This window comes from Mesoplodon densirostris, chromosome 3 (assembly GCF_025265405.1).
Source record: "Mesoplodon densirostris isolate mMesDen1 chromosome 3, mMesDen1 primary haplotype, whole genome shotgun sequence".
In the NCBI taxonomy this organism is placed as follows: Eukaryota; Metazoa; Chordata; class Mammalia; order Artiodactyla; family Ziphiidae; genus Mesoplodon; species Mesoplodon densirostris.
In genome coordinates this window covers 44,373,582-44,398,370 of record NC_082663.1, presented here as the reverse complement: position 1 = coordinate 44,398,370, position 24,789 = coordinate 44,373,582, and the positions used below count along the sequence as shown (strand labels likewise).

The window sequence follows — 24,789 nt, the reverse complement described above, 5'->3', positions numbered from 1 at the left end:
AGCCCTTTATAGAAAGTTTGCCAACTCATGAGGAAGGGATTGTAAGACCGAAAAGGAAAAGGACAGTGTACTCAAAGATGATGCTATCAGCAAAAGAAGTACTTGGAGCTTTTCAAAAGGCTATCATCATAGCATTGAGCTCCCAATACTATTCTTTGTTGTAACTCCATTTATCACTAACAGAATGCTTTTGCTTTGTTTCTCTGGTTGCAATAATGAGCTTAGAAGGGAATTGAGCCCATGACCTTCCTACTGCTGTCCTCCATTCCACTTATCTAAAGGGCTCAGAATACAATCAGAAAAAGCAACAAACCAAAATGGATTAATGCTTCATGTTGTACATGAGGATTGTACAGAAAGGATACATACCAAAAGTTCTTCAAAATATTTTTTAATATCATAGAATCTTAATTCATTGGTACAAAAAAGACTCGACACCTATTTGGTATTCAGTGTTGAAATCTCAGAGTGGTAGAGAGAACCTGTTATTTATCTCTGTCTTTATTTCTTGAAAACCAAGTTTATCTACAAAGATAGCTTTTGTTTTTCTTAATTGGGCTGGATATCTTCCATTTGCCTATCTAGATCTACACTCTACCCTTCTCCACCCTACTCTTTGTCTGGAGATGCTGACCTGTATGGATTTTATCTGTTGGTTCTCTCTAGTTTCCTAGTGAGTTCCTAGCTAATGGGAGGAGGGGTCCTGGCTAGAGGAGAGAGAGAAGTGAGATCAGCATATTTATTTTCCCTGCTTCCTCCCTGGAGCTTTCCTGTCTCAACCTGAGGTCACTGCTCCTCTCAAGTTAACCCTTTGTGACCCTGTTCTTCCAGGTTCTGTTACCGCCTCTCATCCCTTTGGATCTAAAGGTGGTAGCACCTAGAAGCCCCAGAGTATTGCCTATACACTCTGCCCATACTTCCTATAGTAAACCCTCCTTGAATTAAATTCTAATTGGAATTTCCATCTTTTTCCTGCTGAGACCCTGAGTGTTATAAGAGCATAGAAGAAAGAAAGAAAAGAAAGGATGAAAGGATTAGTAATAGATGTTTCTGTATTTCCCAAACCTATTAACCTTACTGATTTTGACTGCTTATTCACTTGCATTTATTTCTCTCCAGAGCTTGAGTCAAATTAGTCTTCTTTCATTAGTTATTAGTCTTATTTCATTAATTAGCTTTTAAAATCTTAGGCTGTTTAGAAGACCTATAATAAATACCTTCGGGGGTTTTTTTGGTCAATTTGCTTTGTTTTCAGATTCCTCCTGAAGATACAGCATCTACCCGATCTTCATTCACTGTCCAGGACCTTAAACCTTTTACAGAATATGTGTTTAGGATTCGTTGTATGAAGGAAGATGGTAAAGGATTTTGGAGTGACTGGAGTGAAGAAGCGAGTGGGATCACATATGAAGATAGTAAGTAAATAAGTATATGAAGAAAAAAGCATTGGAATTCTGACTATAAATTATGTCTGGTTTTAATAATACAGATCTCATTGCTTTTTATTTTGTGATCATTTTATTCAAACTGATATTTTACACTTTTTAAAAAAGTATATCAAGTGTAAACTCTAATATGCATTATTGATAGTACAAATCTTTTTGATACCTAATTAAAGAAAATTATGCAATAGTCTTAGATACCATGAGAAAACCATTAACGGTTTGTAATCCAGAACATAAAGGAGAGTATTCCAGAAATATCTAACTGGAGAATCACATCCTGAATCGTTAAAATCACTATCTAGCAAAATGTGCTTTAGACCCTCAGTATCAAGAAGATATTTGTACTATAGTTTTTATTCATTTTTTTCTTTTTTATCATTTTGGTTGGTTGATTTATTTTCATTTTCCCTTTTTTTCTCATGATAATACAGTGTATATAGTGTACAATGCAAAAGGCATAAAAAGATACACAATGTACAATAAAATTCCTTCCCCAAAGCAGCTAATGTTAATAATTTCTTCTGTAGACATCAAGAAATAATCCTATGGCATATAGGTTTTTTTTCGTTTTTTGGGGTTTTTTTCGGAACATTTTCCTATCATGGTCACCCTCTTTAGGTGTCAGTGGCAGCAGCCATGGCTTTAAAACCTTCCCTACCACCTGTATCCCTTCACTTCCGTAGAGCTGTTCCAGAGGTTTCGTGAGAGTTACATGAATTGAGAATGTCAAAGGCAGAAAAGTAAAGTACCCCTTCTCCACCAAGAATTTTCTCTCATTTTGATAAATGCCAGGAAAGAAAGTAATCCTACTATTGCTGGTTTGGGAATCCTCGATCAGATCCCTTTGTCTTGGTCAGGAATTCTTAAGCTGATATTCTTGGGGCCTTTAAAACTACTTGGGTCAGTTTGGGGGAGTTCTTGAACTACTTCAAAACGTTGACAAAATATTGTGGTTAGTACTTGTGTGAATTTTCTGGAGTGATGGTACATAACCTTGTCAAATCAAAGAGATATCTGGTGTCCAAAAAGTTATGAGCCATTGGATTATGCTTTTCTTCAAATTAGTGAAAGAAGCTTCTAGGTCCTCTTTATGTTAGGAACCATTTCCAGCCCATAAAATTTCCTTTATAACTTCATGTTCTTTATTCTTTCGGGGCGCTGCACTGTACTCATGTATATATCTATTTGAACTCCATGTACCAGCAGCTTTTTCCCCAGCCTTCCTGGTCTGCCTTTCCTCTTTTCTCTGTTTTGTCACCTGTAATTACCTCTTCATGATCAGCACATCACTGCTTAGATTTTATTCAGATCCTTTTTTATTCTGTTGAATACCATATTTGGCAATTATACTTATAAAAATTTTGAATTTTTAAAACCTAATTATCAGCATTTGATGTTTTGTAAAGTGCTTTTTCACATGGTTGGTGATTAGTACAACAATCCTGTGAATTCATTTTTATAATATCCCATTACATTGACTCATCCCAACATCAGGTAGTAAACTTATACTACATGTAACTCCATTTATTTTAATTTGTCTTCTATTCTTAAATGTATGCATTTAGGGGTTTTAAGCATGTATTTAAATATGATTTTTCAGTTTGATTTTTAGCAATAAGAAATAGTGATACATCTTTGGTTATTGCTTAGGATATATTTGTACCTTTAAAATTTTAAGATTACAAAAGAGTTTCAATGTAATCTAAATCATCAAGCTATCACCCTGACTAAAGGAAGACCCAGGCATACCATGCTGGGATGGGAAAAGGCTGGTATAAAGAAAGACTTAGAGACACCATATGATTGGAGGGCAAGAATATTAAGAACAAAGTAAGAGAATAATTTCTAGGATTTTATTTTACTGTTATAATAAAAAGTTTATGTCATCTCTTTAGGACCATCCAAGGCACCAAACTTCTGGTATAAGATAGAGCCATCTCATACTCATGGCTGTAGATCTGTACAACTCATATGGAAGGTAAAAAAAAAATTGCCTATTTATATTCTTTTATCTCATATAAATATATTTTATATGGTGTTATGAGTGGAGCTTAATTTTTTATAGCTATTTGATAACTATTTTTAATAAATAGAAATGCAAAGCTTTATATATACTATAAAAAAGTCAGGTTCCTAAACTACAGGTGATACCTCATATATTTCAGCATAGTTCAGTGAAAGTTCTATGAGAAGAGGGGCCTTGTTTTTTTTTTTTAATTAATTAATTTATTTTTGGCTGCATTGGGTCTTCGTTGCTGTGCACAGGCTTTTCTCTAGTTGCGGTGAGCGGGGGCTACTCTTTGTTGTGGTGCGTGGGCTTTTCATTGCGGTGGTTTCTCTTGTTGTGGAACACAAGCTCCAGGTGCGTGGGCTTCAGTAGTTGTGGCATGCAGGCTCAGTAGTTGTGGTGCATGGGCTTAGTTGCTCTGCAACATTTGGGATCTTTCCCGGACAAGGGCTCGAACCCGTGTCCCCTGCATTGGCAGGCGGATTCTTAACCACTGCGCCACCAGGGAAGTCCTAGCGGCCTTGTTTTTTACCAAACTTTCCTCAGTGCCTCATAGAAAATAATTAATCAATGTTTTGGGTAATCAAAGTGTATGCTGGTAATAGGAAATAAAGTTGTTGTGCACTCCATAAATGTTCATGAGTGGATCATACTAAAATAAGGTAGAAAGAAAAATACTCAAGACATAAAATAATTTAGGCCAACATAGCCACAGTGCAGAATTGTGTAGAGAACGAAAGGCTAACAGAATGGTGCTTTCCCTCGTAGTTGACGTCATGCTTTTTGAAGTCAGTCTTCATTCAGTGTATAGTAGTTTTACTTCAGTAGTGAGTTCAAAGTAAGGTTGCCAGTCCCTTCCAATTAAATATTTAGAGATTTGACATAATAGCAGAATTTGTGAACATGAAGAAAAACTGATTAACTTTATTCAAGATTTATGAAACACATTTTTAAAATAAATTATTTTATTACAGACATTGCCCCCTTTTGAAGCCAATGGAAAAATCTTGGATTATGAAGTGACTCTCACAAGATGGAAATCACGTTTACAAAATTACATAGTTAACGACACAAAACTGACAGTAAACCTCACAAATGATCGCTACATAGCAACTCTGACAGCAAGAAATCTGGTTGGCAAATCAGATGCATCTGTTTTAACTATCCCTGCCTGGAACTTTCAAGGTTTGTGTCCCTGAGATGGAGCCTGATTTATGAATGGGAAAGGGTAGTTAGGTATGGACAGGGCTCCTGTAAAAAATTGTAAGTATTCTAAGACTGTCTCCTCAGTATCAACAGTGATCATATTTTTAGAAGTCAGTCAGCAGCCAAACCTGGTCCATCATTTTGTGGCTCACTTAAACTTTGCAGTAAGCTACTTAATTCATTTAAGCATTTTCTGATTATTTATCTTTTTTAAAATATATTTTTAATGTTTTAGGAACTTTATATGTATATGACTTAAATATATTGTGTTTCTGTAGTTTTATCTGTAGCTTTCGAAGAAAAACATTGCAACTTACGTACACAAAACACTTGAAGAACTTTGGGAAGGGAAGAATTTAAGTTCCAAAATAAATCAACTATTTACTTTACATGTAAATTATAATAAAGTGCTTTTATTCATGTAAATACATGTTAATATTATATGCTACAAAAACGTGATAGCAAGATCACATGGTTATGGAAAAGAATGTAAAATATTGGAATACCAGATTTTTAAATGTTCATTTGTCATATCAGTATTCAAACTTTGTTTTAAAGCTACTCACCCCATAACGGATCTTAAAGCATTTCCCAAAGATAATGTGCTTTGGGTAGAATGGACTGCTCCAAATGAATCTGTAAACAGATATGTACTTGAGTGGTGTGTGTTATCAGATAAATCGCCTTGTATCCCAGACTGGCAACAAGAAGACGGTACTGTACATCGCACCTATTTAAGAGGTATACCTGGCTACAGACATTTAAGTTGCTGTCCTTTTTCTAGCTCTTTAGACAGATTTTTCTTTTACATATTCTTTTCTGCTTTGTGATCCATTGAAAAGATACCCAGTTTATCATAGTTGCTAGTTATGTCTTGTGTACTAGATTTGTGACTCTCAGCAAGTCACACTTAACCTCTCTAAACTGCAGGGTCGGTTTATGGACTAAGTGGGGTTAATACTGTCTTCTTGTAATATTCCACTGTTGTTTTGATCATCAAAGGAATGTTCACAAAACTAAAGTAAGAGAAATACAAAGATAATCCAACCTCTGTTGCTAATAGTATCTCTGTACCTGATTAAATTCCCTCATCCTTTAATGAGAAAATATTTTCCGTGAGCATCTAGATGGCTTATTTAACTTCTTATAGCTGTTGAAGAAGTGAAGCAGAACTAGAACTTAGATTTCCTTGTCTTTTAAATTGCAAGTACTAATGAAGGACAGAAAGTAATGTATTATAGAGCTCCAAAATGGGTTGCTCTCATTGTAAGATACTACTTACCATGTGATACAACAACTTTAAAGAGAAAACAAAGCATTCAGTTTGTATGTGTGTAAAGAAGGATAACCATTAGAATTCAGCTACAAGTAATATGATTAATCAGAGAAAACATGTTAACAAAGATATACCATATATCTTTATATATAGCCATAAAGTTAATGAGCTTTATTCATAACATAGGCTGTTTGGCCCTCATTAACCTATTATTTAATATATAGTTTTACTAATTCTGGTTGTCTAGTTTATCAACCTTATCCAAATAAAAGCAAGGTGGAGCTAGAGAGGAGATAGATTGATAATAACTGGACAATAGGGACTTGTACTATAACATAGCATAGGCTCTGGAGACCTTCAGGTTGTGCAGGTATCCCCACATAGCTCAGTAGGCCTGATAAAACATCACTGTATTACAGCAGAATATAAAAATATTATCTTCTTGATAATATTGAATCATCAAGAAAATTACTCTCTTTATGAAATCAAAAAGTGTTATGTCACTTCATGCATAATAGTTAAGGATATGTAATTCTTGTTGAAAGTATAAACTTCAGTATAACAAAAAGAAATTTTTTGCTGTTGCGTGCTGATGGGATAGATTGCTTTGTTAATTTGGAGAGATTATACATAAAGGAAATATTTAAGATAATTTTTTCTTTTAAAATTATGTTACTTTCCAGGAGAAATAACACTAATTCTTTTTTTCCCAGTCACCTGACAAACCACAGCCATTAGTGCTTTCCCTAGCTCTGATTAGTGACATCTTGCACTTAGGCAGTTCTCAGAGAAGTAGGTAAAATGTACAAAAATTGCCAAACTCTAAGGAAGACCCAGGAAGACTCAGTGTTTTATAAATCCTGAATATAAATGCAATCATTACTTTTATTGACAGTATAAATATTTTTTATTCACTGTATTGGCAATAAGAGTAACCTTTTATTTTCAAACAGTTTTATTCTGTTAAGCTTGAATCCAGTACACAAAAGGCAATGCTTACTTTAAAAGTTGCAGTTTTAAAAAAAGGAAAGTGCAGTGGTAATAATTTCATAATGTATGCAAACATCAAATCATTATTTAGTATACCTGAAATATGTTGTACATCAACTATATTTCAGTTTTAAAAAATGAATGAAAATAAAGTTCAGTGGTCATGAAATTATAATGTAAAAGTAAGTAATGGAATTAATTAGGTTTTTTTCACTATAAGGAAAAAAATGCTTAATCCACTATTCTTACTTTAGGAAACCTAGCAGAGAGCAAATGTTATTTGATAACAGTCACTCCAGTGTATGCTGATGGACCAGGAATCCCCGCGTCTGTAAAGGCATACCTTAAACAAGCTCGTAAGTCCAGACCCACCTTCTTTGAAAAATGTTGAGTTTTTTAACTAACAAAGACATTTTATCCCTTTTAAATAAGGATATGTCTTATTATGTTCAAATAATTTCATGATAATGAAATTTTATGAAGTCTTAATGATTTACTAAATTCTAATGATTTTCACTTGGTAAATACCCTATTCTGTTTCAGCACCTTCCAAAGGACCTACTGTCCGGACAAAAAAAGTGGGGAAAAATGAAGCTGTCTTAGAGTGGGACCAACTTCCTGTTGATGTTCAGAATGGATTTATCAGAAATTATACTATATTTTATAGAACCATCATTGGAAATGAAACTGGTAATAAAACTGAATCAGCTATTAAGAATCGGGTGTTTTTTCTTAAGCTTTTAAATACTAATTTGTCTCACCTTCTTGTGTTATACATCTTAGTATAGCATATTATCCTCAGAAAAGAGATAACCTGAGAATATGCTTTATGGTTGCTTTCATGGTCCTATTAAAGAAACATTGTTTTCTAGTAAAATATGTTCTAAGACACTCACAATGTCAAATATAGGCCAAACCAAGCAAGAGTAGTTGAATAAAGCACACTTATTGATTTCTTCCAGCTGTGAATGTGGATTCTTCCCACACAGAATATACACTGTCCTCTTTGACTAGTGACACTTTGTATATGGTACGAATGGCAGCATATACAGATGAAGGTGGAAAGGATGGTCCAGAATTCACTTTTACTACACCAAAGTTTGGTAAGAAATAGTGATGTTTGATCTTTCTTTTTTTCTTTTTTCTTTTTAAAATTTAATCAGACTAAAAATAGGCTTAATTTATATGCTAAAATTTTGTTTAAAGTGCATCTTTGGATTCATATAAATGAAGTGTTCATAAATTATGATTTTTATATTGTTTATCTGGTTTTGGTTATTTCTTTAAACTACAGAAAATTTTTTCCTTACTTTTTTGTTGTTTTTTTAATTGTCTCTGACTGATTTCACTTGTACTCTGTAAATCCCAATAGAATTGTATATCTTTCTAAATGGGTTCCTTTTTTCACTGGCAAAACTTGGATGTGGTCTCTTTCTTCACTTGTTCTTCCTCTTACGGGCAGGTTGCTGTAAAGACTAGTCCACCCTTGCAGTCTCAGTTCCATACCTCCAGCTCAGTCTTTAACCTGCTCAAACCAGTCTTCCAACCCACCACTCCACTGAAACCTCTCTAGTGTCACTCACAGAAGACCCCTTACTTGTCCTATCCAATGCATGCTTTTTAGTCATCTTTTTTTTCCTACGCTTCCCAGCATTTGACCCTGTTGGCCTGTTCATCCGTGAAACTGTCTCTTCCCTTCGTTTGTTTTTCTAATAGCACTCTCCTGAGTCTCCTCCCTGTCTGGTACTTTCTTCTTGGTCTCTTTTAAATGTTCTATATTCTCCAGAGCTCTGTTTTCTTATTTGCCTATTCAAATTCCCTGCCTGTGACTTCAGCCATCCTCTCTTCCCTTCTCAAGTACATTTTTCTTTCTTTGTTCCATGCCACAACTCTTTGCCAAAGCCAGAAATTTAGGTGCAATTGTAGTAAGTTTCTTCATATCTTTTTCACTTACATAAACCAAGTATCGAGTCCAGTAGATCATGCCTTCTAATTACTGCTTGCGCATGTGCTTTCATAATCTCTTTCTTTGACCCTAAACTTCTCGTCATTTTCCCCACCTTTTTGTCTTTTCCCAGTACGTGGCCCTATACCTTTTCTTGTTTTGGCTATTCCTGTAACCTCCCTAAAGCAGACTTAAACTGCATTCTTTCCTGTATCTACTACATTTTGAATCATTATAGAAATTACCTTATTTTATTGTAATTGTATTTGTGACACCCACACCCAAGCACCAAGACAGTGAATGATAAATAATAAGCTGTTTATTATATAAATAAATAAATCATTCAACCATATTCCTCATTGGTTGAATGATTGCCGAGAGAGCAAATAAGTAGATAAGTGACTACATAAGATAGATATTAAAAGATCCTGAGCTTTGCTGTGATGCCAATAATGAATATCGTCTATGGGATAAGATTTGTGGTGACATGTTTGTAGAATATATATGTAACAAATACAGGTTTCTCCCACTATCCAAAAGTAGAACATTCCTACGAAACCTTTCATAAGCCAAAGTGGTGTAGAGCACAGAGTACTCCCCACTTCTGGAAAGTTCACATCATGCCACTTCACTTTCACGAAAGACCTATGTTAGTACACTAAAAAGCTTTTTCATACATTTATTTCTGTTAGCAAAAACAGACATTAATGTAATTTATGAAAAAAGCTTGTAGTATACTGATGTAGGTCTTTCCTGAAAGTGAAGTGGCATTATGTGAACCTTCCAGAAGTGGGGGGATACCTGTAATATTTGAAATAAAACTTTGTGCCATGATCTTTAAAAAATAGTTATAATAAACTTTAAAAATATTATCCTGATTATAAAAGTAGTGTTCATTATAAGGAATTTAGACTATACGGTAAAATAAAAAGAGGAAGAAAAATCACTCCTGATCCCTCATCCAAAATAATCTCAACATATTTATATATCCTTCTCGTCTTTTCTATGCATACATTTTTTTCCAAAAACGAAATCATACTTATTAGTATTACTTCATCATCTGCTTTTTCCTCTGACCTATCTGTTGTTTTATGGATTCATTATGGCTACTTCACATGGCATGGAATTTGCTCCCAAGGACCATATAGCTTAGTTGAAGAAATATGGTACAAGTAAACAAAACAAACAGACATTTGAGCCATGTAGATAGTAAATAGAGCAGGAGTTTAAAGATATCTGTAGTGGGGAGTTTTACCTTCAAAGATTTTGTGGGGAAGACAATACTTGAGCCTTGAAGTTAAGATGTGGACAGATAGGAAGAAGAAGGCATCTTAGTTCAGCACGAGCAAAGGCCCAAGGCAGGAAAACATAGTAAGCAGAAGTTCAGCACCAATAAAGGAGAGGATCTGCCTGAATTTGATTTGGCATATGTATGAGAACCTTAGCATTCAGGAATTAATATTTTCCAACCTACAGTTTATTCCTGAGCCTTTATCTGACTTCTTGGTTCCTATCATGCTTTGTAGGAGGTAAAGTTACTTACAAAGGGATACGTGTGGTGGAAAGATAAGACTAAGTGAATACTGTATTACCGTAGTACTACTTTCGTACATTTTTCCTGTAAAAGACTAGTTACAGGGGGCTGGAGGAGTTAACCAGAAACAACCATAGGTAAATCATTAAAAAAAGGTCTAATATAAATTGTACCAATTAGTGATTCATTTGATTAATAAGTCCTCTTATTTTTTTATACATCTTTATTGCAGTATAATTGCTTCACAATACTGTGTTAGTTTCTGTTGCACAACAAAGCGAATCAGCCACATGCATATACATGTCCCCATATCCCCTCCCTCTTGAGCCTCCCTCCCCTCCTCCCTATCTCACCCCTCTAGGTCATCGCAAAGCACTGAGCTGATCTCCCTGTGCTATGTGGCTGCTTCCCACCAGCCAACTATTTTACATTCGGTAGTGTATATATGTCGATGCTACTCTCACTTCACCCCAGCTTCACCCTCCCACTCCATGTCCTCAAATCCATTTTCTGTGTCTACCTGTTTATTCCTGCCCTGCAACTAGGTTTATCAGTACCTTTTTTTTTTTTTAAAGATTCCATATATATGCGTTGGCATACAGTATTTGTTTTTCTCTTTCTGACTGACTTCTGTATTACAGACTCTAGGTCCATCCACCTCACTACAAATAACTCAGTTTCGTTTCTTTTTATGGCTGAGTAATATTCCATTGTATATATGTGCCACATCTTCTTTATCCATTCATCTGTCAATGGACATTTAGGTTGGTTCCATGTCCTGGCTATTGTAAATAGTGCTGCAGTGAACATTGTGGTACATGTCTCTTTTTGAATTACAGTTTTCTCAGGGTATATATCCAGTAATGGGATTGCTGGGTCATATGGTAGTTCTATTTTTAGTTTTTTAAGGAACCTCCATACTGTTTTCCATATTGGTTGTATCAATTTACGTTCCCACCAACAGTTCAGGAGGGTTCCCTTTTCACCACACCCTTTCCAGCATTTACTGTTTCTAGATTTTTGATAATGGCCATTCTGACTGGTGTGAGATGATACCTCATTGTAGTTTTGATTGCAGATAGGGATTCATGTGGTATTTAGGAATCTCAGGCTTGCTGCATTTTAGATGATATTATTCCTACTTCTGCCACTCCTTGTGCCTGCTAAGATTCTCCTAAAATTCTTAGCCCTATGTCAGATTTATCATCTTTTTGAAAATAGTAAATAACTATTAAAAATTTTGCCTGAATTTTACATTTTTATTCCTTATAGAAGATTACATTTCTAGTTCAATTATTGAGATTGTTTAAAGCTTTTCCAGGGACTTCCCTGGTGGCGCAGTGGTTAAGAATCTTCCTGCCAATGCAGGGGACACGGGTTCGATCCCTGGTCCAGGAAGATCCCACATGCTGCAGAGCAACGAAGCCCGTGCACCACAACTACTGAGCCTGCGCTCTAGAGCCCGCGTGCCTAGAGCCCACGCTCTGCAACAGGAGAAGCCACCACAGTGAGAAGCCTGCACACCGCAACAAAGAGCAGCCCCCACTCACCGCAACTAGAGAGCCAGCACGCAGCAACAGAGACCCATCACAGCCAAAAATTAATTAATTTTAAAAAAGAAAAAGCTTTTCCAGTTCTACCCAGTAGTTCTAGAACTCAAAGATAAGCTTTTGTTAAGATTCTGCTTAGTGCAGACCATAAATGTAATAAATAGGTTTGAAAGCTCTTACCAGGTAGATTATCTATCCAATAAACTGAACTAATCGATTTATTCCCCCAGCCAACATATATTTTATGCATACTATGTGGTCAGGTTACTGTGTAAGGTGTAAGTAGCTAGGATATGATTTACCAACGGGGAAGGGAGGGGGGAGAGAAACACCTTTAAGTTTGAAAAGGTTGTAAAAAAATATTAGGATGGTATTTCATCTTTTCAACAGTAATCTGGTTGGGAATTTGCATTATTTCCCTTTAGCATATGTGTCAACAGTTATTTTCTTTCTTTCCCCTTTCTGTTTCTTTAGCTCAAGGAGAAATTGAAGCTATTGTTGTACCTGTTTGCTTAGCATTCCTATTGACAACCCTTTTGGGAGTATTATTCTGCTTTAATAAGCGAGACCTGTAAGTACCCGTAGTCATATTTTTGCCTTTTCCCCCACCTTTATTTATTTATTTATTTATTTTGCGGTACGTGGGCCTCTCACTGTTGTGGCCTCTCCCATTGCGGAGCACAGGCTCCGGACGCGCAGGCTCAGCGGCCATGGCTCACGGGCCCAGCCGCTCCGCGGCATGTGGGATCCTCCCGGACCGGGGCACAAACCCGTGTCCCCTGCATCGGCAGGCGGACTCTCAACCACTGCGCCACCAGGGAAGCCCTCCCCGACCTTTAGTGATCTATAATTTACATGCAACGAAATTCATCCATCTTAAGTGTACAGTGTAATGAATTTTTGTAACTGTATATAGATGTATAACTACCACCACACCCAAGATAGAGGACGTTTCCATCACTCTGAAAAGTTTCTTCATTCTGTTTTGTACTGTGTCCTCTCCCTCAGCCCCTGGCCCCAGCAGTCACTGATCTACTTTCTCTGGTTGCAGTTTTACCTTTTCTAGGATTTCACATATATGGAATCAAACAACATGTAATTTTTTGTTTGATGTCTTTCACTTGACATATTTTTGAGATTCATCCATGTTGTTGCATATACTAATATTTTTCTTTTTATTGCTGAATAGTATTCTATAGTATAGAGCTATCAAAATTTGTTTACCCGTACATCTATTATGAAAGTTTAGGTTGTTTCTTTGATTTTTGGCTATTATGAATAGATAAAATATGTATGTGTTGTTATGAACATTCACATACAGATCTTTGTGTGATGATATATTATCATTTATCTTGAGATATATTATCATTTATCTTGAGTCAATACTTAGTAATGGGATTGCTGGGTCATACGGTAAGTGCATATTTAACTTTATGAGAAGCTGTCAAACTGTCTTCCAAAGTGTTTGTACCATCTTGTATTCCCAAGAGCAGTGTGAGAGTTCCATTTGTTCCATATCATCCTCAATTCTTGGTCCTGACAAGGGTTTTAATTTCAGCCATTCTTTCTCATGGGTTTGCAGGGCTATCTCCTTGTGGTTGTAACTTCTGTTTCCATGGTAACTAGTAATAGATCTTTTCATGTGCCACCTATACATCTTCTTTTGTGGTGAGCCTTTTGAAATCTCTTGCCCGTGTTTAAATTGGGTGATTTGTCTTGTTAATATTGAGGTTTAAGAGTTCTTTATATATCTGGTTACAAACTTTTTGTCAAATACATGTTTTGCAAATTCTGAACAGTGGCTTGCCTTTTTATTCTCTTTAACTGTGACTTTAGAAAAGCAAAAGTTTAGAAAAGCAAAAGTTTAATTTTGATCAAGTCCATTTTATCAGGGTTTTTTTTTTAATGGTTCTTGCTTTTTATGTCCTGTTTAAGAAATCTTTGCCTAACCCAGTGTCACAAATATGTTCTCCTATATTTTCCTCTAGAAGTTTAATCATTTTAGCTCTGTGCTGTGATCTATTTAGAATAAATTTTTGTGCATGTGAAGTCAGGGTCAAAGTTTTTTTTTTCCATAGATATCTAGTCATTCCCAGCATCATTTATTGAAAAGGCTACCTTTTCCTATTGAATTATCTTGAACCTTTGCCAAAATCAATTATCCATATAAGTCTGGATCTATTTGTGGACTCTCAATCCTGTTCCATTGTTCTATATGTCTGTTCATCCTGATAACACATGGTCTTGATTTATTACAGCTCTATAGTAAGTTTTGATACCAGGTGGTAGAATTCCTCCAGTATTTTTTTTCAAAATTATTTTTGATAGGTTCTTTGCCTTTTTATATAAATTTTAATATCAGCTTATAAATTTCCTTTAAAAACCTGTTAGAATTTTTATTGGAATTTTATTGAATCTGTCCATCAGTTTAGGGTAAAATGCAATCTGAACATGAGTTCACATGTTCATGAGTCAAATAAATCTTGCAGTACGTGAATATGGTATATCTCTATACTTATCTTGGTTCCTTTTGCAATGTTTTGTAGTTTTCAGGCCTTGCACATCTTATGTTAAATTTATTCCTTCCTAAGTGTTCTTTTTTGTGTGCTATTATAAATAGAATTTAAAATCTTTTATTTTCTAATTGTTCATTGCTAGTATATTGAAAAGTGCAATTGATCTTGTAAATATGTTGGTCTTGTATACTGAGATCTTCATAAATTAATTTAGTCACTTTTTGGATTTTCTACATGCACAGTCATGCTGCCAGCAAGTAAAGATTCTTTATAATTCTTTATAATCTAAAAGATTATACTTGTAGTTCTTTTCATTACTGTACTGGCTAAGACCTTCAGTACTATGTTGAATAGAAGTGGTAAGAGCCAACATCTTTCCATTGTTCCCGATCTTAGGAGAAAAAGCGTTCAGTCTTACACCATTGCATGTTATGTTAGCTGTAAGTTGAGGAAGTTCTTACGTTTTGCTAAGAGTTTTTGTCATGAATGGATATTGAATTTTGTCAAATGCTTTTTCTGCATCTGTTGAGATGAGCTTATGATTTTTCTCCTTTCATAAATACTAATTTTATTCATTGATTTTCAGATGTTATACCTTGCATTCCTTGGATTTTGCTAGATTTGGTGTGTTAATAATTTTTGCATTTTTATGTTCATGAGTGATACTGGTTTGTCCTTTTTGTGGTGTCATTGTGTAGTTTTGGATTCAGGGTAATACTAATTATCTCATAAAACAAATGGCCTCAGGACATATTACCTCTATTTTCTGGGAGAGTGTGTAGGGTTGGTATTATTTCCTCTTTAAATGTTTGATAGAATTCACAAATAAAGCCATCTGGGCCTGCTGTTTTCTTTGTGGGGAGGTTTTTAATTAAAAATTGAATTTCTTACAAGTATAGGGCTATTGAAGTTTTCTTTTTCAATCTGTTTTGGTAATTGGTGTCTTACAAGGGATTCATCCTTTTTTTTTTTTTTTTTTTTGGTTGGTCAGTTCATTTAGGTTGTTAACTTTATTGCTTTTTATATTATGTCCAGATTTCATAGTTGTTCCTGCAGGACAGTCTGTTAGGATCTTATTACTCATCTTTATTTGAACTTATTCTCAAGATGACTCATTTCCTGTGTACCTATGTACACTATGGACCTCTAATGTTGGGCTAGGGACTGTATTAAAGTAAACATATTTAAATAGGTTTTTGATGATGGGGGATATCCTGAATTCATTGTTAGCCTTTTCTTGTGAAAAATCATATTTATTTTATCTTGTACCAATGTGAAAATTGAACATTTTTGGGTTTTTGGGGAGAGAAGGTATACCAGAATTTTTTGTGACCCTGTGTAAAGTTTTTAAGTGTTGTTGTTGTTGTTTGTTTGTTTTAATTTATTTTAATTTATTTTTGGCTGCGTTGGGTCTTCGTTGCTGCACATAGGCTTTCTCTAGTTGCGAGCAGGGGCTACTCTTCGTTGCAATGCATGGGCTTCTCATTGTGGTGGCTTCTCTTGTTGTGGAGCACGGGCTCTAGGCGCACAGACTTCAGTAGTTGTGGCACGTGGGCTCAGTAGTTGTGGCTCGTGGGCTCTAGAACACAGGCTCTATAGTTGTGGCACACCAACTTAGTTGCTCCGCAGCATGTGGGATCTTCTCAGACCAGGGCTCGAACCCGTGTCCCCTGCATTGGCAGGCAGATTCGTAACCACTGTGCCACCAGGGAAGCCCTTTAAGTGGTTTTTATTGCAGAATTTAATTTCAGAGATTTTAAAAAATTGAATACTGATTACCAGCTTTAGTCTTATAAACAAACACTTTTTCTTTAAGGATAAAGATTAAGATCCTTATGCATTTTTAACAGTATTTCTTTTTCTATTGGTTACAAGAAAAATAACATTTTTGTTAGCTTTTGGATACAGTAGGTATTTTTTGTTTATTTAATTGGTTTGATTCTTAAGATTCTTGGATGATAATGTTTAGAAATAGGGACTATTCATTGTTTATTACATGTGGTTCTACATGTGCGATATTTCTTTTCTCTCCAGAATTAAAAAACACATCTGGCCTAATGTTCCAGATCCTTCAAAGAGTCATATTGCCCAGTGGTCACCTCTCACACCTCCAAGGGTAAGATAAAATATTTCTGACTTACTTGTAATACACAAGCATATTAGGGTATATTGTAGAGTTCAAGCAAAAGATAATCAGACTGGATTGAAAAGTAGATGAAAATAGTACATAAATGAGAATTTTAGTCAAAATTTAAAATAATATTTATGTATTCTAGGAGTTTATTATCACCATAGCATATTTGTCCTTATATTCCCAATTCTATTTAGTATACATTAAAAATATTTGATTGAACTTCTAAGTTGAAAACCTACTATGTTTTAATGCTGCTATATGATAATTCTGTTGTAAGGCAAGCATTTTAGATTATATATTAAAATAAAATTTTAAATCTACCATTTTAACATGAGTAAATGGCTTCTGTAAACCTACAGTAAATTCCTTGAACTTCCCTAAGGGGGAAATGATTTGTACTTACTATCTTCTGACAGACAGTCCTTTAATTTTAGATTAACAGATTGAAATGTATATCCTATGAAACTTCAGTCATTTGAGTTTAATGTTTTCCTCATTTTTCTATCCAGTTAATCCTAGGCTGCCCAGACTAGGCATGAAATATGAAATTTTATTTCTGGACCTTTAAGTTTATCAAAATGTAACACCAACAATATTGATTTAGAATTCTGAGGAAATACAGTCTAATTCATACTTTTTAGAATCATTTCACAATATCCGTGATTCACATGATTTAGTTAGTGATATAGATTATCTCTGCACCATTAAAAGTTACTGAGAAGTTTTAGAGATTCATTACTCTGTGGCTTTAACTAATATGTCATATGTAATTATTTCAGAGTTTCTAAATGAACATGCACCATAGGTACTAATTCATTTTCTCTCTTTCTTAGCATTTTAATTCAAAAGATCAAATGTATCCAGATGGCAATTTCACTGATGTAAGTGTTGTGGAAATAGAAGCAAATGACAAAAAGCCTTTCCCAGAAGATCTAAAATCATTGGACCTATTCAAGAAGGAAAAAATTAATACTGAAGGACACAGCAGTGGTATTGGAGGGTCTTCATGCATGTCATCTTCTAGGCCAAGCATTTCTAGCAGTGATGAAAATGAATCTGCACAGAACACTTCGAGCACTGTCCAGTATTCCACTGTGGTACACAGTGGCTACAGACACCAGGTGCCATCGGTCCAAGTCTTCTCAAGATCCGAGTCCACCCAGCCCTTGTTAGATTCTGAAGAACGGCCAGAAGATCTACAGCTGGTAGATAATGTAGATGGCAGTGACAGCATTCTGCCCAGGCAACAGTATTTCAAACAAAACTGCAGTCAACATGAAACCAGTCCAGATACTTCACATTTTGAAAAGTCAAAGCAAGTTTCATCAGTCAATGAAGGAGATTTCGTTAGACTTAAACAGCAACAGATTTCAGATCATATTTCACAGCCCTATGGATCTGGGCAAATGAAAATGTTTCAGGAAGTTCCTGCAGCAGATGCTTTTGGTCCAGGCACTGAGGGACAAGTAGAGAGATTTGAAACAGTTGGGATGGAGGCTGCAACTGATGAAGGAATGCCTAAAAGTTACTTACCACAGACTGTAAGACGAGGTGGCTACATGCCTCAGTGAAGGACTAACTCCTGTTACAACTTTGGAAGTACCTATAAAGTAAAGCTAAAAGTATTTTATCTGTGATTTCAGATCTTCACTCACTGAAGATGATCATTTGCCCTTAAGGACAAGAAGGTACTGTCCTCCCATGTGGGCTGTTTCCATTCCAGAATATCTGGGATTTGACTTTAAGCACTACATAAACTGACTTCATCCTCCAAATAGCTGAATGACTTTGTGCTGTTTCAGGATGTTTGCACTGAAGAAAAACAAAGCTTATCTGAAATTTATAAAGTGAAACTTTTTGTTTTGCTATCTAGAAAACAGAGGGTATTTAAATTAAAAGCAGTGGTAAACTTAGCACAGCTATACTGATTTTAATGAGAATAGTCATCAAATATCAAATCTTGGGGAGAATTAGCATAAAAATTAGGGGAACAAGGTCTAGACCCTCTACTTCAAGTGACAACATAATTTAAAAAGAGTCCAGATGGTACAACTAATATGAGCCCAGCTTTTGTTGTCTGACAAAAAAAAAAGAAAAAAATTGGGCTCATTTATAATCATACCAACATATAAAATATTAGTTCTCGTCCATTGGTAATGATGCTGCCAGTTACTGGAGAAAAGGAATTCTGGAGTTTTAACTTGGCAAACTAAAAATACTAATTTTTGAATATTAGACAATTAAGTAAATTTTCAAACATTTGCTTTCAATCACTATTGACAACCTCCGAAGATCCATTTCACAAACTCAGCAGAGGGTCCAGATAAGAGCTAGGAATGAATGCGACGAACTATCTTAAACATTTAAAAAATTCTTTGCCATTTATAAAGGCTTAAATTGTTAACACTTTTCTATACATGTATATAAACATTATTGACCCTTCTTGTTAAGACGTCAGAGAATTTGGTTGATGAAGCACTTTATACAGTATGTCTTCACCTTAAAATGTGTTTTGATTTAATATGCTTTGTTTTTAAGTAGGCCAAGACTGAGTTCTTTCTTTCTTTCTAGTAGGTGTTTGAAGCAGCTTAATAAGTTAGAGGACTTGGGCAATACTCACCAAAACAAACAAAGCACCGCCCCAAAAACGTACATATTGATCTTAGGAAATATCACAGTTAGCAAATATCCTTATTGTAGAGGCGCTTAATGAAGAGGTAGTATTTTAATGTCTGCCAGTTCTGAGGTAGGTGGAACTTAGTTCTACATGATGATTTAGGAATATTTTAAACCTCTTCCCACATGTTCTGTTCTTCAGGGGAAAAGTGAGTTGGGCTTCCAGAGTTTAGCACTAAACTCGCTTTCGCATTTATGTTACTCCCTACCCACCACGTTTGACGAGGAGCAGGGCCTAAAACCTAGGCGCTGAGTGAGTAAGAAGAAACTGTCACGTGGTTGAGTACTGCTGTCAAGCAAGTTTGTGTTGTTTTTCTGTCATATTTAAGTTACAGAAACCAAGCCAACTTAAAATAGTTTGTAGAGGTTATTGAATAAAAGGCTGAGAAAAATGAGTACACATTTACAGTTGAGATGTAATTCGACTCATTACTCTCTCAATATTGTTCACATTAGACTTGCTGTTATGCTTTCTCCCTTGTATTCTTGCCTGACACTTTTCAGAGTTCTTTCTCAGATATGGTCTTTGCGAGAGAGAGCAGATGCTCTATTCTGATACATCCTAGTCTACTTTAGGCAAAGCCAACATGAGATTGGTAGAATGTCAGAATTAGTAGTAGATGAGGAAAATTAGGCACAGACGGGTCACGTTGGGACAGAGAGACCCCAAACTCACACACACTACACACTACAAGGTAATAAGCATTACACCACCGTTTAAGTTGGTCATCAAAGGCTGGTCCAAGTCACGACAAGATTTATCTTGCTAAATGTCAACAAATTTATATGTTACATTTTTCATTTCCTCAAAATAAGTAGTCATGTCCTTATAACCATGTTTAGCTCTAACCTTCCTCCCAACAAATAGCAGTGTTGCGAGATTGTACATGGGAGGTGGGCAGTTATAAAATGTGAACTCATGATCTGTGGGAATCAGATCAAATAGTTATTTAAGAAAGGACATCATATAAGCAAATTTGTATGTTGAAACTTGTACAGAGCATGGTGCAGTGAGTGAATGCCCCCCAGCCACAAAAGCACTTTAGGCATATTAAATGGATATAGTTACTGTGCAAAAATTCATTCAGGAAATAAATATATTTATGTAATATACATCTTTGCCCCCAAAGAGAAAAGCAATCATGAAACTTAAGTACAAAATTACTTTCATAAGGCATGTCTTAGAATAATCTGTCTTGATAATATGTAAATTATATTTTAGGTAGGCCCAGAAACAAATCCAGTTAATTTATGTGAAAATTAGACTATGTTTAAGATAGTGGATAAACTGCTCATTAAATATCTAGTATCCAAAAATTTGATGCAGTTGCCCTCTTGTAAGATTAAAAAAATAATAAGCGTATGTTACATGTGTTGTTATTGTAATTTGATTGTTACTGGTGTCTTTGGTATCCTACCCTCATCCTTCATAAAGGCATGAGGCTAAATAACTGTTGGAAAACTATCAGACTTCAAACCCGCTAAAATCTAAAAGTTTAATTCTTTTTTAACATGGATCATTCAGCACTAGGAAACATACCCAACATGTGAGCAGAAGCAAGGGAAAAAGAATCATTCACATGGTTTGTGTTCACATCTGTTCTGTGCCTACTTGTTTGTTTAATTTCAACCTTTTTCTTTGATAAGAGATTTTTTTTTTTACACACGAAGTCATCCAAGACCCTAGTTTATTGTAAAGTTAAGAGTTAATGAAGTTGAAATATACTTTTAAAACATATATTTATGAAAAGTCAAATTTAAAGTGGAACATCTAAAATAGAGCACTATAAATAGAAACCAAATTTAAAAGATGTCTTTTTTCTACTCACGTAGTTTAGTTAAAATCATGACATAAATTTAGAAATAGAATAATTATATAGTAGAATTCCCTAAAATATTTCTGTTAACTGGCATGTACTGACCAACTATAAATTAAGTAGGAGAACTCTTCCTAGTCTGTTCCGTTATATTCCACACCAATCTCCTCCTCTCTTTGGTGTTAGGAACAAATTTCTATACCATACATTTCTGTTTCAGTAGTTTTCTGTTGAAATGGGTAAAATGTCAAAATAATAAGCTACATAAAACTTAAAGTTCAATTGTTTAAAAATATTGGGATAGCTTTCCGTTGGAAGTCGTGTTAGATTCTATTGCCCAGGTAAGATTACTTTAAAAATTTTTTTGCACTTTTGTAAATTAAAAGAATATGAAGCCATAAAATGGCAAGATATTTAGGTTTAAGAAATTTTAAACTAGCAAACTTACAGCCTAATTCTATAAACTGGTCCTTGGTAGCTGTTCCTTTTCAGGCTATTTATAAACAGAATTTAGATGTACGTCAAAACAAAACTTTCCAAAGCTAAATGTAATATCTTTTGGGTTAATCTATTTTTTTTCATTGTATATGCTACTTGTATGTGTATTCCCACGATATTCTAATATACATTGCATTAAAAATAAAAAGGCAGCTCTGGATGAGCTCTTTTGTTACCTATTTCTAAATTTTTTAATAAGGCTTTTTGTAGTCAGTAGTTCCTTAAGACGGGTTAAACTTCATTACACAGTTCTTTAAAGTTGATAGATCATGATGAAAATGAATTTAAGTCCAATGGTGATAGATGTTACAGACCTTTTATCCCTTAAACATAAGCTTTGAGAATGATAACTACATGCTTCAGATGCTGTTACATGAATATCAAAATGTGATGTGTCAGAAATAAAGGGATAGTTTAAAGGTGGATATTTGAAAATTCTTTAGTCTTAGTATATATATGTATAGAATAGTATCCTCTAAAAATAAGTGTGCAATTTGCTAGTACTGCAGTACCGCGAGTAGCATTAGGTATGTCTCCTATTTATACCCTACGTCCCACTTAATCGTAAGTGCAATCCTTTTAAGTTCACTTGCTCTTGTACCCCGACCTAATCTAAATTCATATAGAAGGCTTGTCTAGAAAGAATATTGTATGTATTTTCACTTTTGCACAGTGAATTGCATGGGCAACTTGTAACCACAGCTATTGTTTTTATGTTGACATAACTCTAAATGTTCTCTTACATATCAGCTCGCATCCTTTAAGTAAATTTAATAAATTCTTAACTCAGTTTTTTTCTGGGTGTGGTCACTACCAGATGTCATTAAACGTAATGTTTAAGGTAACAGTATTTATCACTACTGGTGTTGGGCCTTTGTGTAAACTAGGTGCTTTTTGAGGGTTCTGTGGCTCTTTAAATGCTCATTTAGCATAATGGATAGGGTTTAGAAGAAAATCAGTACCCTCTCTCGGCCTTAATAAATACAGACTTAGAGGTGGCAAATTCATTTACCATTTTTCTGGATTTACTAAGATGGTTTCTGGAATCCCAGCATCTTACCTCCCAGTGGATATTTTTTAACTGGGTTGCCAGGGGACCAACCAAGTACAGAGGTGCTGTGCCATCCTGTGGCCTGCCTGTGCCCACACTCTCTAGAGTCTTGTCGCAGTGAGGCACGAAGCCGATGGATCCATAGCATCCCACTGCTGCCCCCTGAGGTTGCCGAGTAGTAGTGTATGAAAGTAACAGTTCCACCTGGAAGGAAACCTGAACTACTAGATTTGTGTCTTCACATTGTGATTTTATCTTAAATATGCAGTAAATGAAAAATCCACAGACACACAAGTTAACTTCATCCCTTCACATATATACTAAAGGTTGTAGAAATAGCGTCTTGGCTTTGGGCTATGTGTTTGTTTAAAATCTTTGGCTGTGGCTCTTATGGGTTCAGCCTGACTTCTTTGTGGTACCTCTTGTCTTACGCTAATTTGTATTATGGATCCAATCCATCCTACTGCCAAAAAGATTACAGAGTTCCCTCGGCATTCAGTTTCCCTAGCCCAGAGACAGAAACAATTTTAACTTCTGGTTTAAACTTTTTTCTTTTTAAATTAATATAAAACATTCCTTCCATGCTTTCAAAATATAAACAAGAGTACAACAAACTGTGCTCTTACATAGATGTTTAAGTCTAGTTAAACATGCTCTGGTTAATTAATAGAGTACAGAGAGAAGGAGAAAGACCTGAGGTGGAAAGAGAAGGAAGTGTGGAGAAGCAGGGGGAAGCAGGTAGTGAGTGACCCCAGGCCAACAGCCCATGCCCCCATTGCTGCTCCTTTAGGTTGGCTGCTGGCCGACCTACAAAGACCTTCGAAAGGCTACTTGGTTCCTCAACAGCTTAAAACACTTCTATCTACACTGAGGGAGAAAAACCTACCTTTAAATTCAAAGTTCAAAATTTTTTAGATTATAGTTATTTTTTCCCAATTGCTAAAGGTTTCAAACAGATGGGAAGGCATAGCTTAGTTTTAGAAATCTGTGGACATTCAAAACCCAATTCTTCTACATTTATCCCTTGTGACTCTGGTTTTGTCATTTTACATGTCAGAAAAATATAACTAGAATTGTCTTTTCTCATTCCTGAACATTTTTTTTAAAACATTAAATGGTTTTTATTTATACATTTATGCATTTGTTGAAGTTAGAATCCTTCCAGGATAATGTGGTGAGATACATAGTGGGAATCCTCACACACAAAAGGGGAAAAAGAAGACAACTCAGATCAAGCAATTCTCGCTCCGGCTACCTCATCAGCTAGGGCCGTGGACGGTCCTTTTGATACAGAGTGGCCAGATTAACCAAGCGGTCAAAAGTGATTTATTCCCCAGAGCACTGCTTCAAACACTGAATGAGATCCCACCCCTTGATTCAGTCCAGGCTTCCTTTGCTAGAAGAATCTTTCTTTTTTTTTAGCATCTTTATTAGCGTATAATTGCTTTACATTGTTGTGTTAGTTTCTGCTTTATAACAAAGTGAATCAGCTCTATGTATACATATATCCCCATATCCCCTCCCTCTTGCGTCTCCCTCCTACCCTCCCTATCCCACCCCTCTAGGTGGTCACAAAGCACCGAGCTGATCTCCCTGTGCTATGTGGCTGCTTCCCACTAGCTATCTATTTTACATTTGGTAGTGTATATATGTCAGTGCCACTCTCTCTACTAGAAGAATCTTAACGGTTAAAGATAAAACTCATAAGTACACACCTGGATCCTGTCCTTATAGGAAATTGTTTTCCCTACAGTTATGGCTGAAGTCAGAAAAAACCTGTTGACTAGTGATAGCTTTTAAATGAATTAATATCAACTTCTCTGGAACTGGTTCTGTACGCTTCCAGAAAGGGGATCATGGTTTTAAATGAATGGCCTGAAAGAGAATATTTAAGTAAAAAGGTACTCAAAGGCACTGAGATTCTGACCACAGAAAGAACTCTGCAGGAACATTTAAAGAATGAAAAGGCAGGGACTTCCCTGGTGGCTCAGTGGATAAGACTCCACGCTCCCTGGTCAGGGAAGTAGATCCCACATGCATGCCGCAACTAAGACTTTGCGTGCCACAACTAAGTAGCCCAAGTACTGCAACTAAGGAGCTGGCGAGCTGCAACTAAGGAGCCCGCCTGCCGCAACAAAGGAGC

The 24,789-nt window shown here is 35.5% G+C and overlaps 1 protein-coding gene across 3 annotated transcripts in view; it reads left to right on the top strand.

Annotated features, from left to right (window-relative positions):
* Positions 1-22,389, top strand: part of IL6ST (interleukin 6 cytokine family signal transducer) — a 49,471-nt gene extending 27,082 nt beyond the window's left edge. The window contains exons 7-16 of one of the 3 annotated variants that reach the window (XM_060092895.1): positions 1,256-1,415; positions 3,341-3,423; positions 4,428-4,638; positions 5,218-5,400; positions 7,180-7,281; positions 7,469-7,615; positions 7,888-8,028; positions 12,429-12,525; positions 16,505-16,586; positions 17,438-22,389. In XM_060092895.1, the coding sequence (XP_059948878.1) occupies positions 1,256-1,415; positions 3,341-3,423; positions 4,428-4,638; positions 5,218-5,400; positions 7,180-7,281; positions 7,469-7,615; positions 7,888-8,028; positions 12,429-12,525; positions 16,505-16,586; positions 17,438-18,175 (1,944 nt within the window). In that variant the 3' untranslated portion in view covers positions 18,176-22,389. Of the gene's footprint in view, positions 1-1,255; positions 1,416-3,340; positions 3,424-4,427; positions 4,639-5,217; positions 5,401-7,179; positions 7,282-7,468; positions 7,616-7,887; positions 8,029-12,428; positions 12,526-16,504; positions 16,587-17,437 lie in introns of those variants that run through there. The other 2 variants (XM_060092896.1, XM_060092897.1) reach the window with 2 other exon arrangements.
* Positions 22,390-24,789: the final 2,400 nt, after the last annotated feature.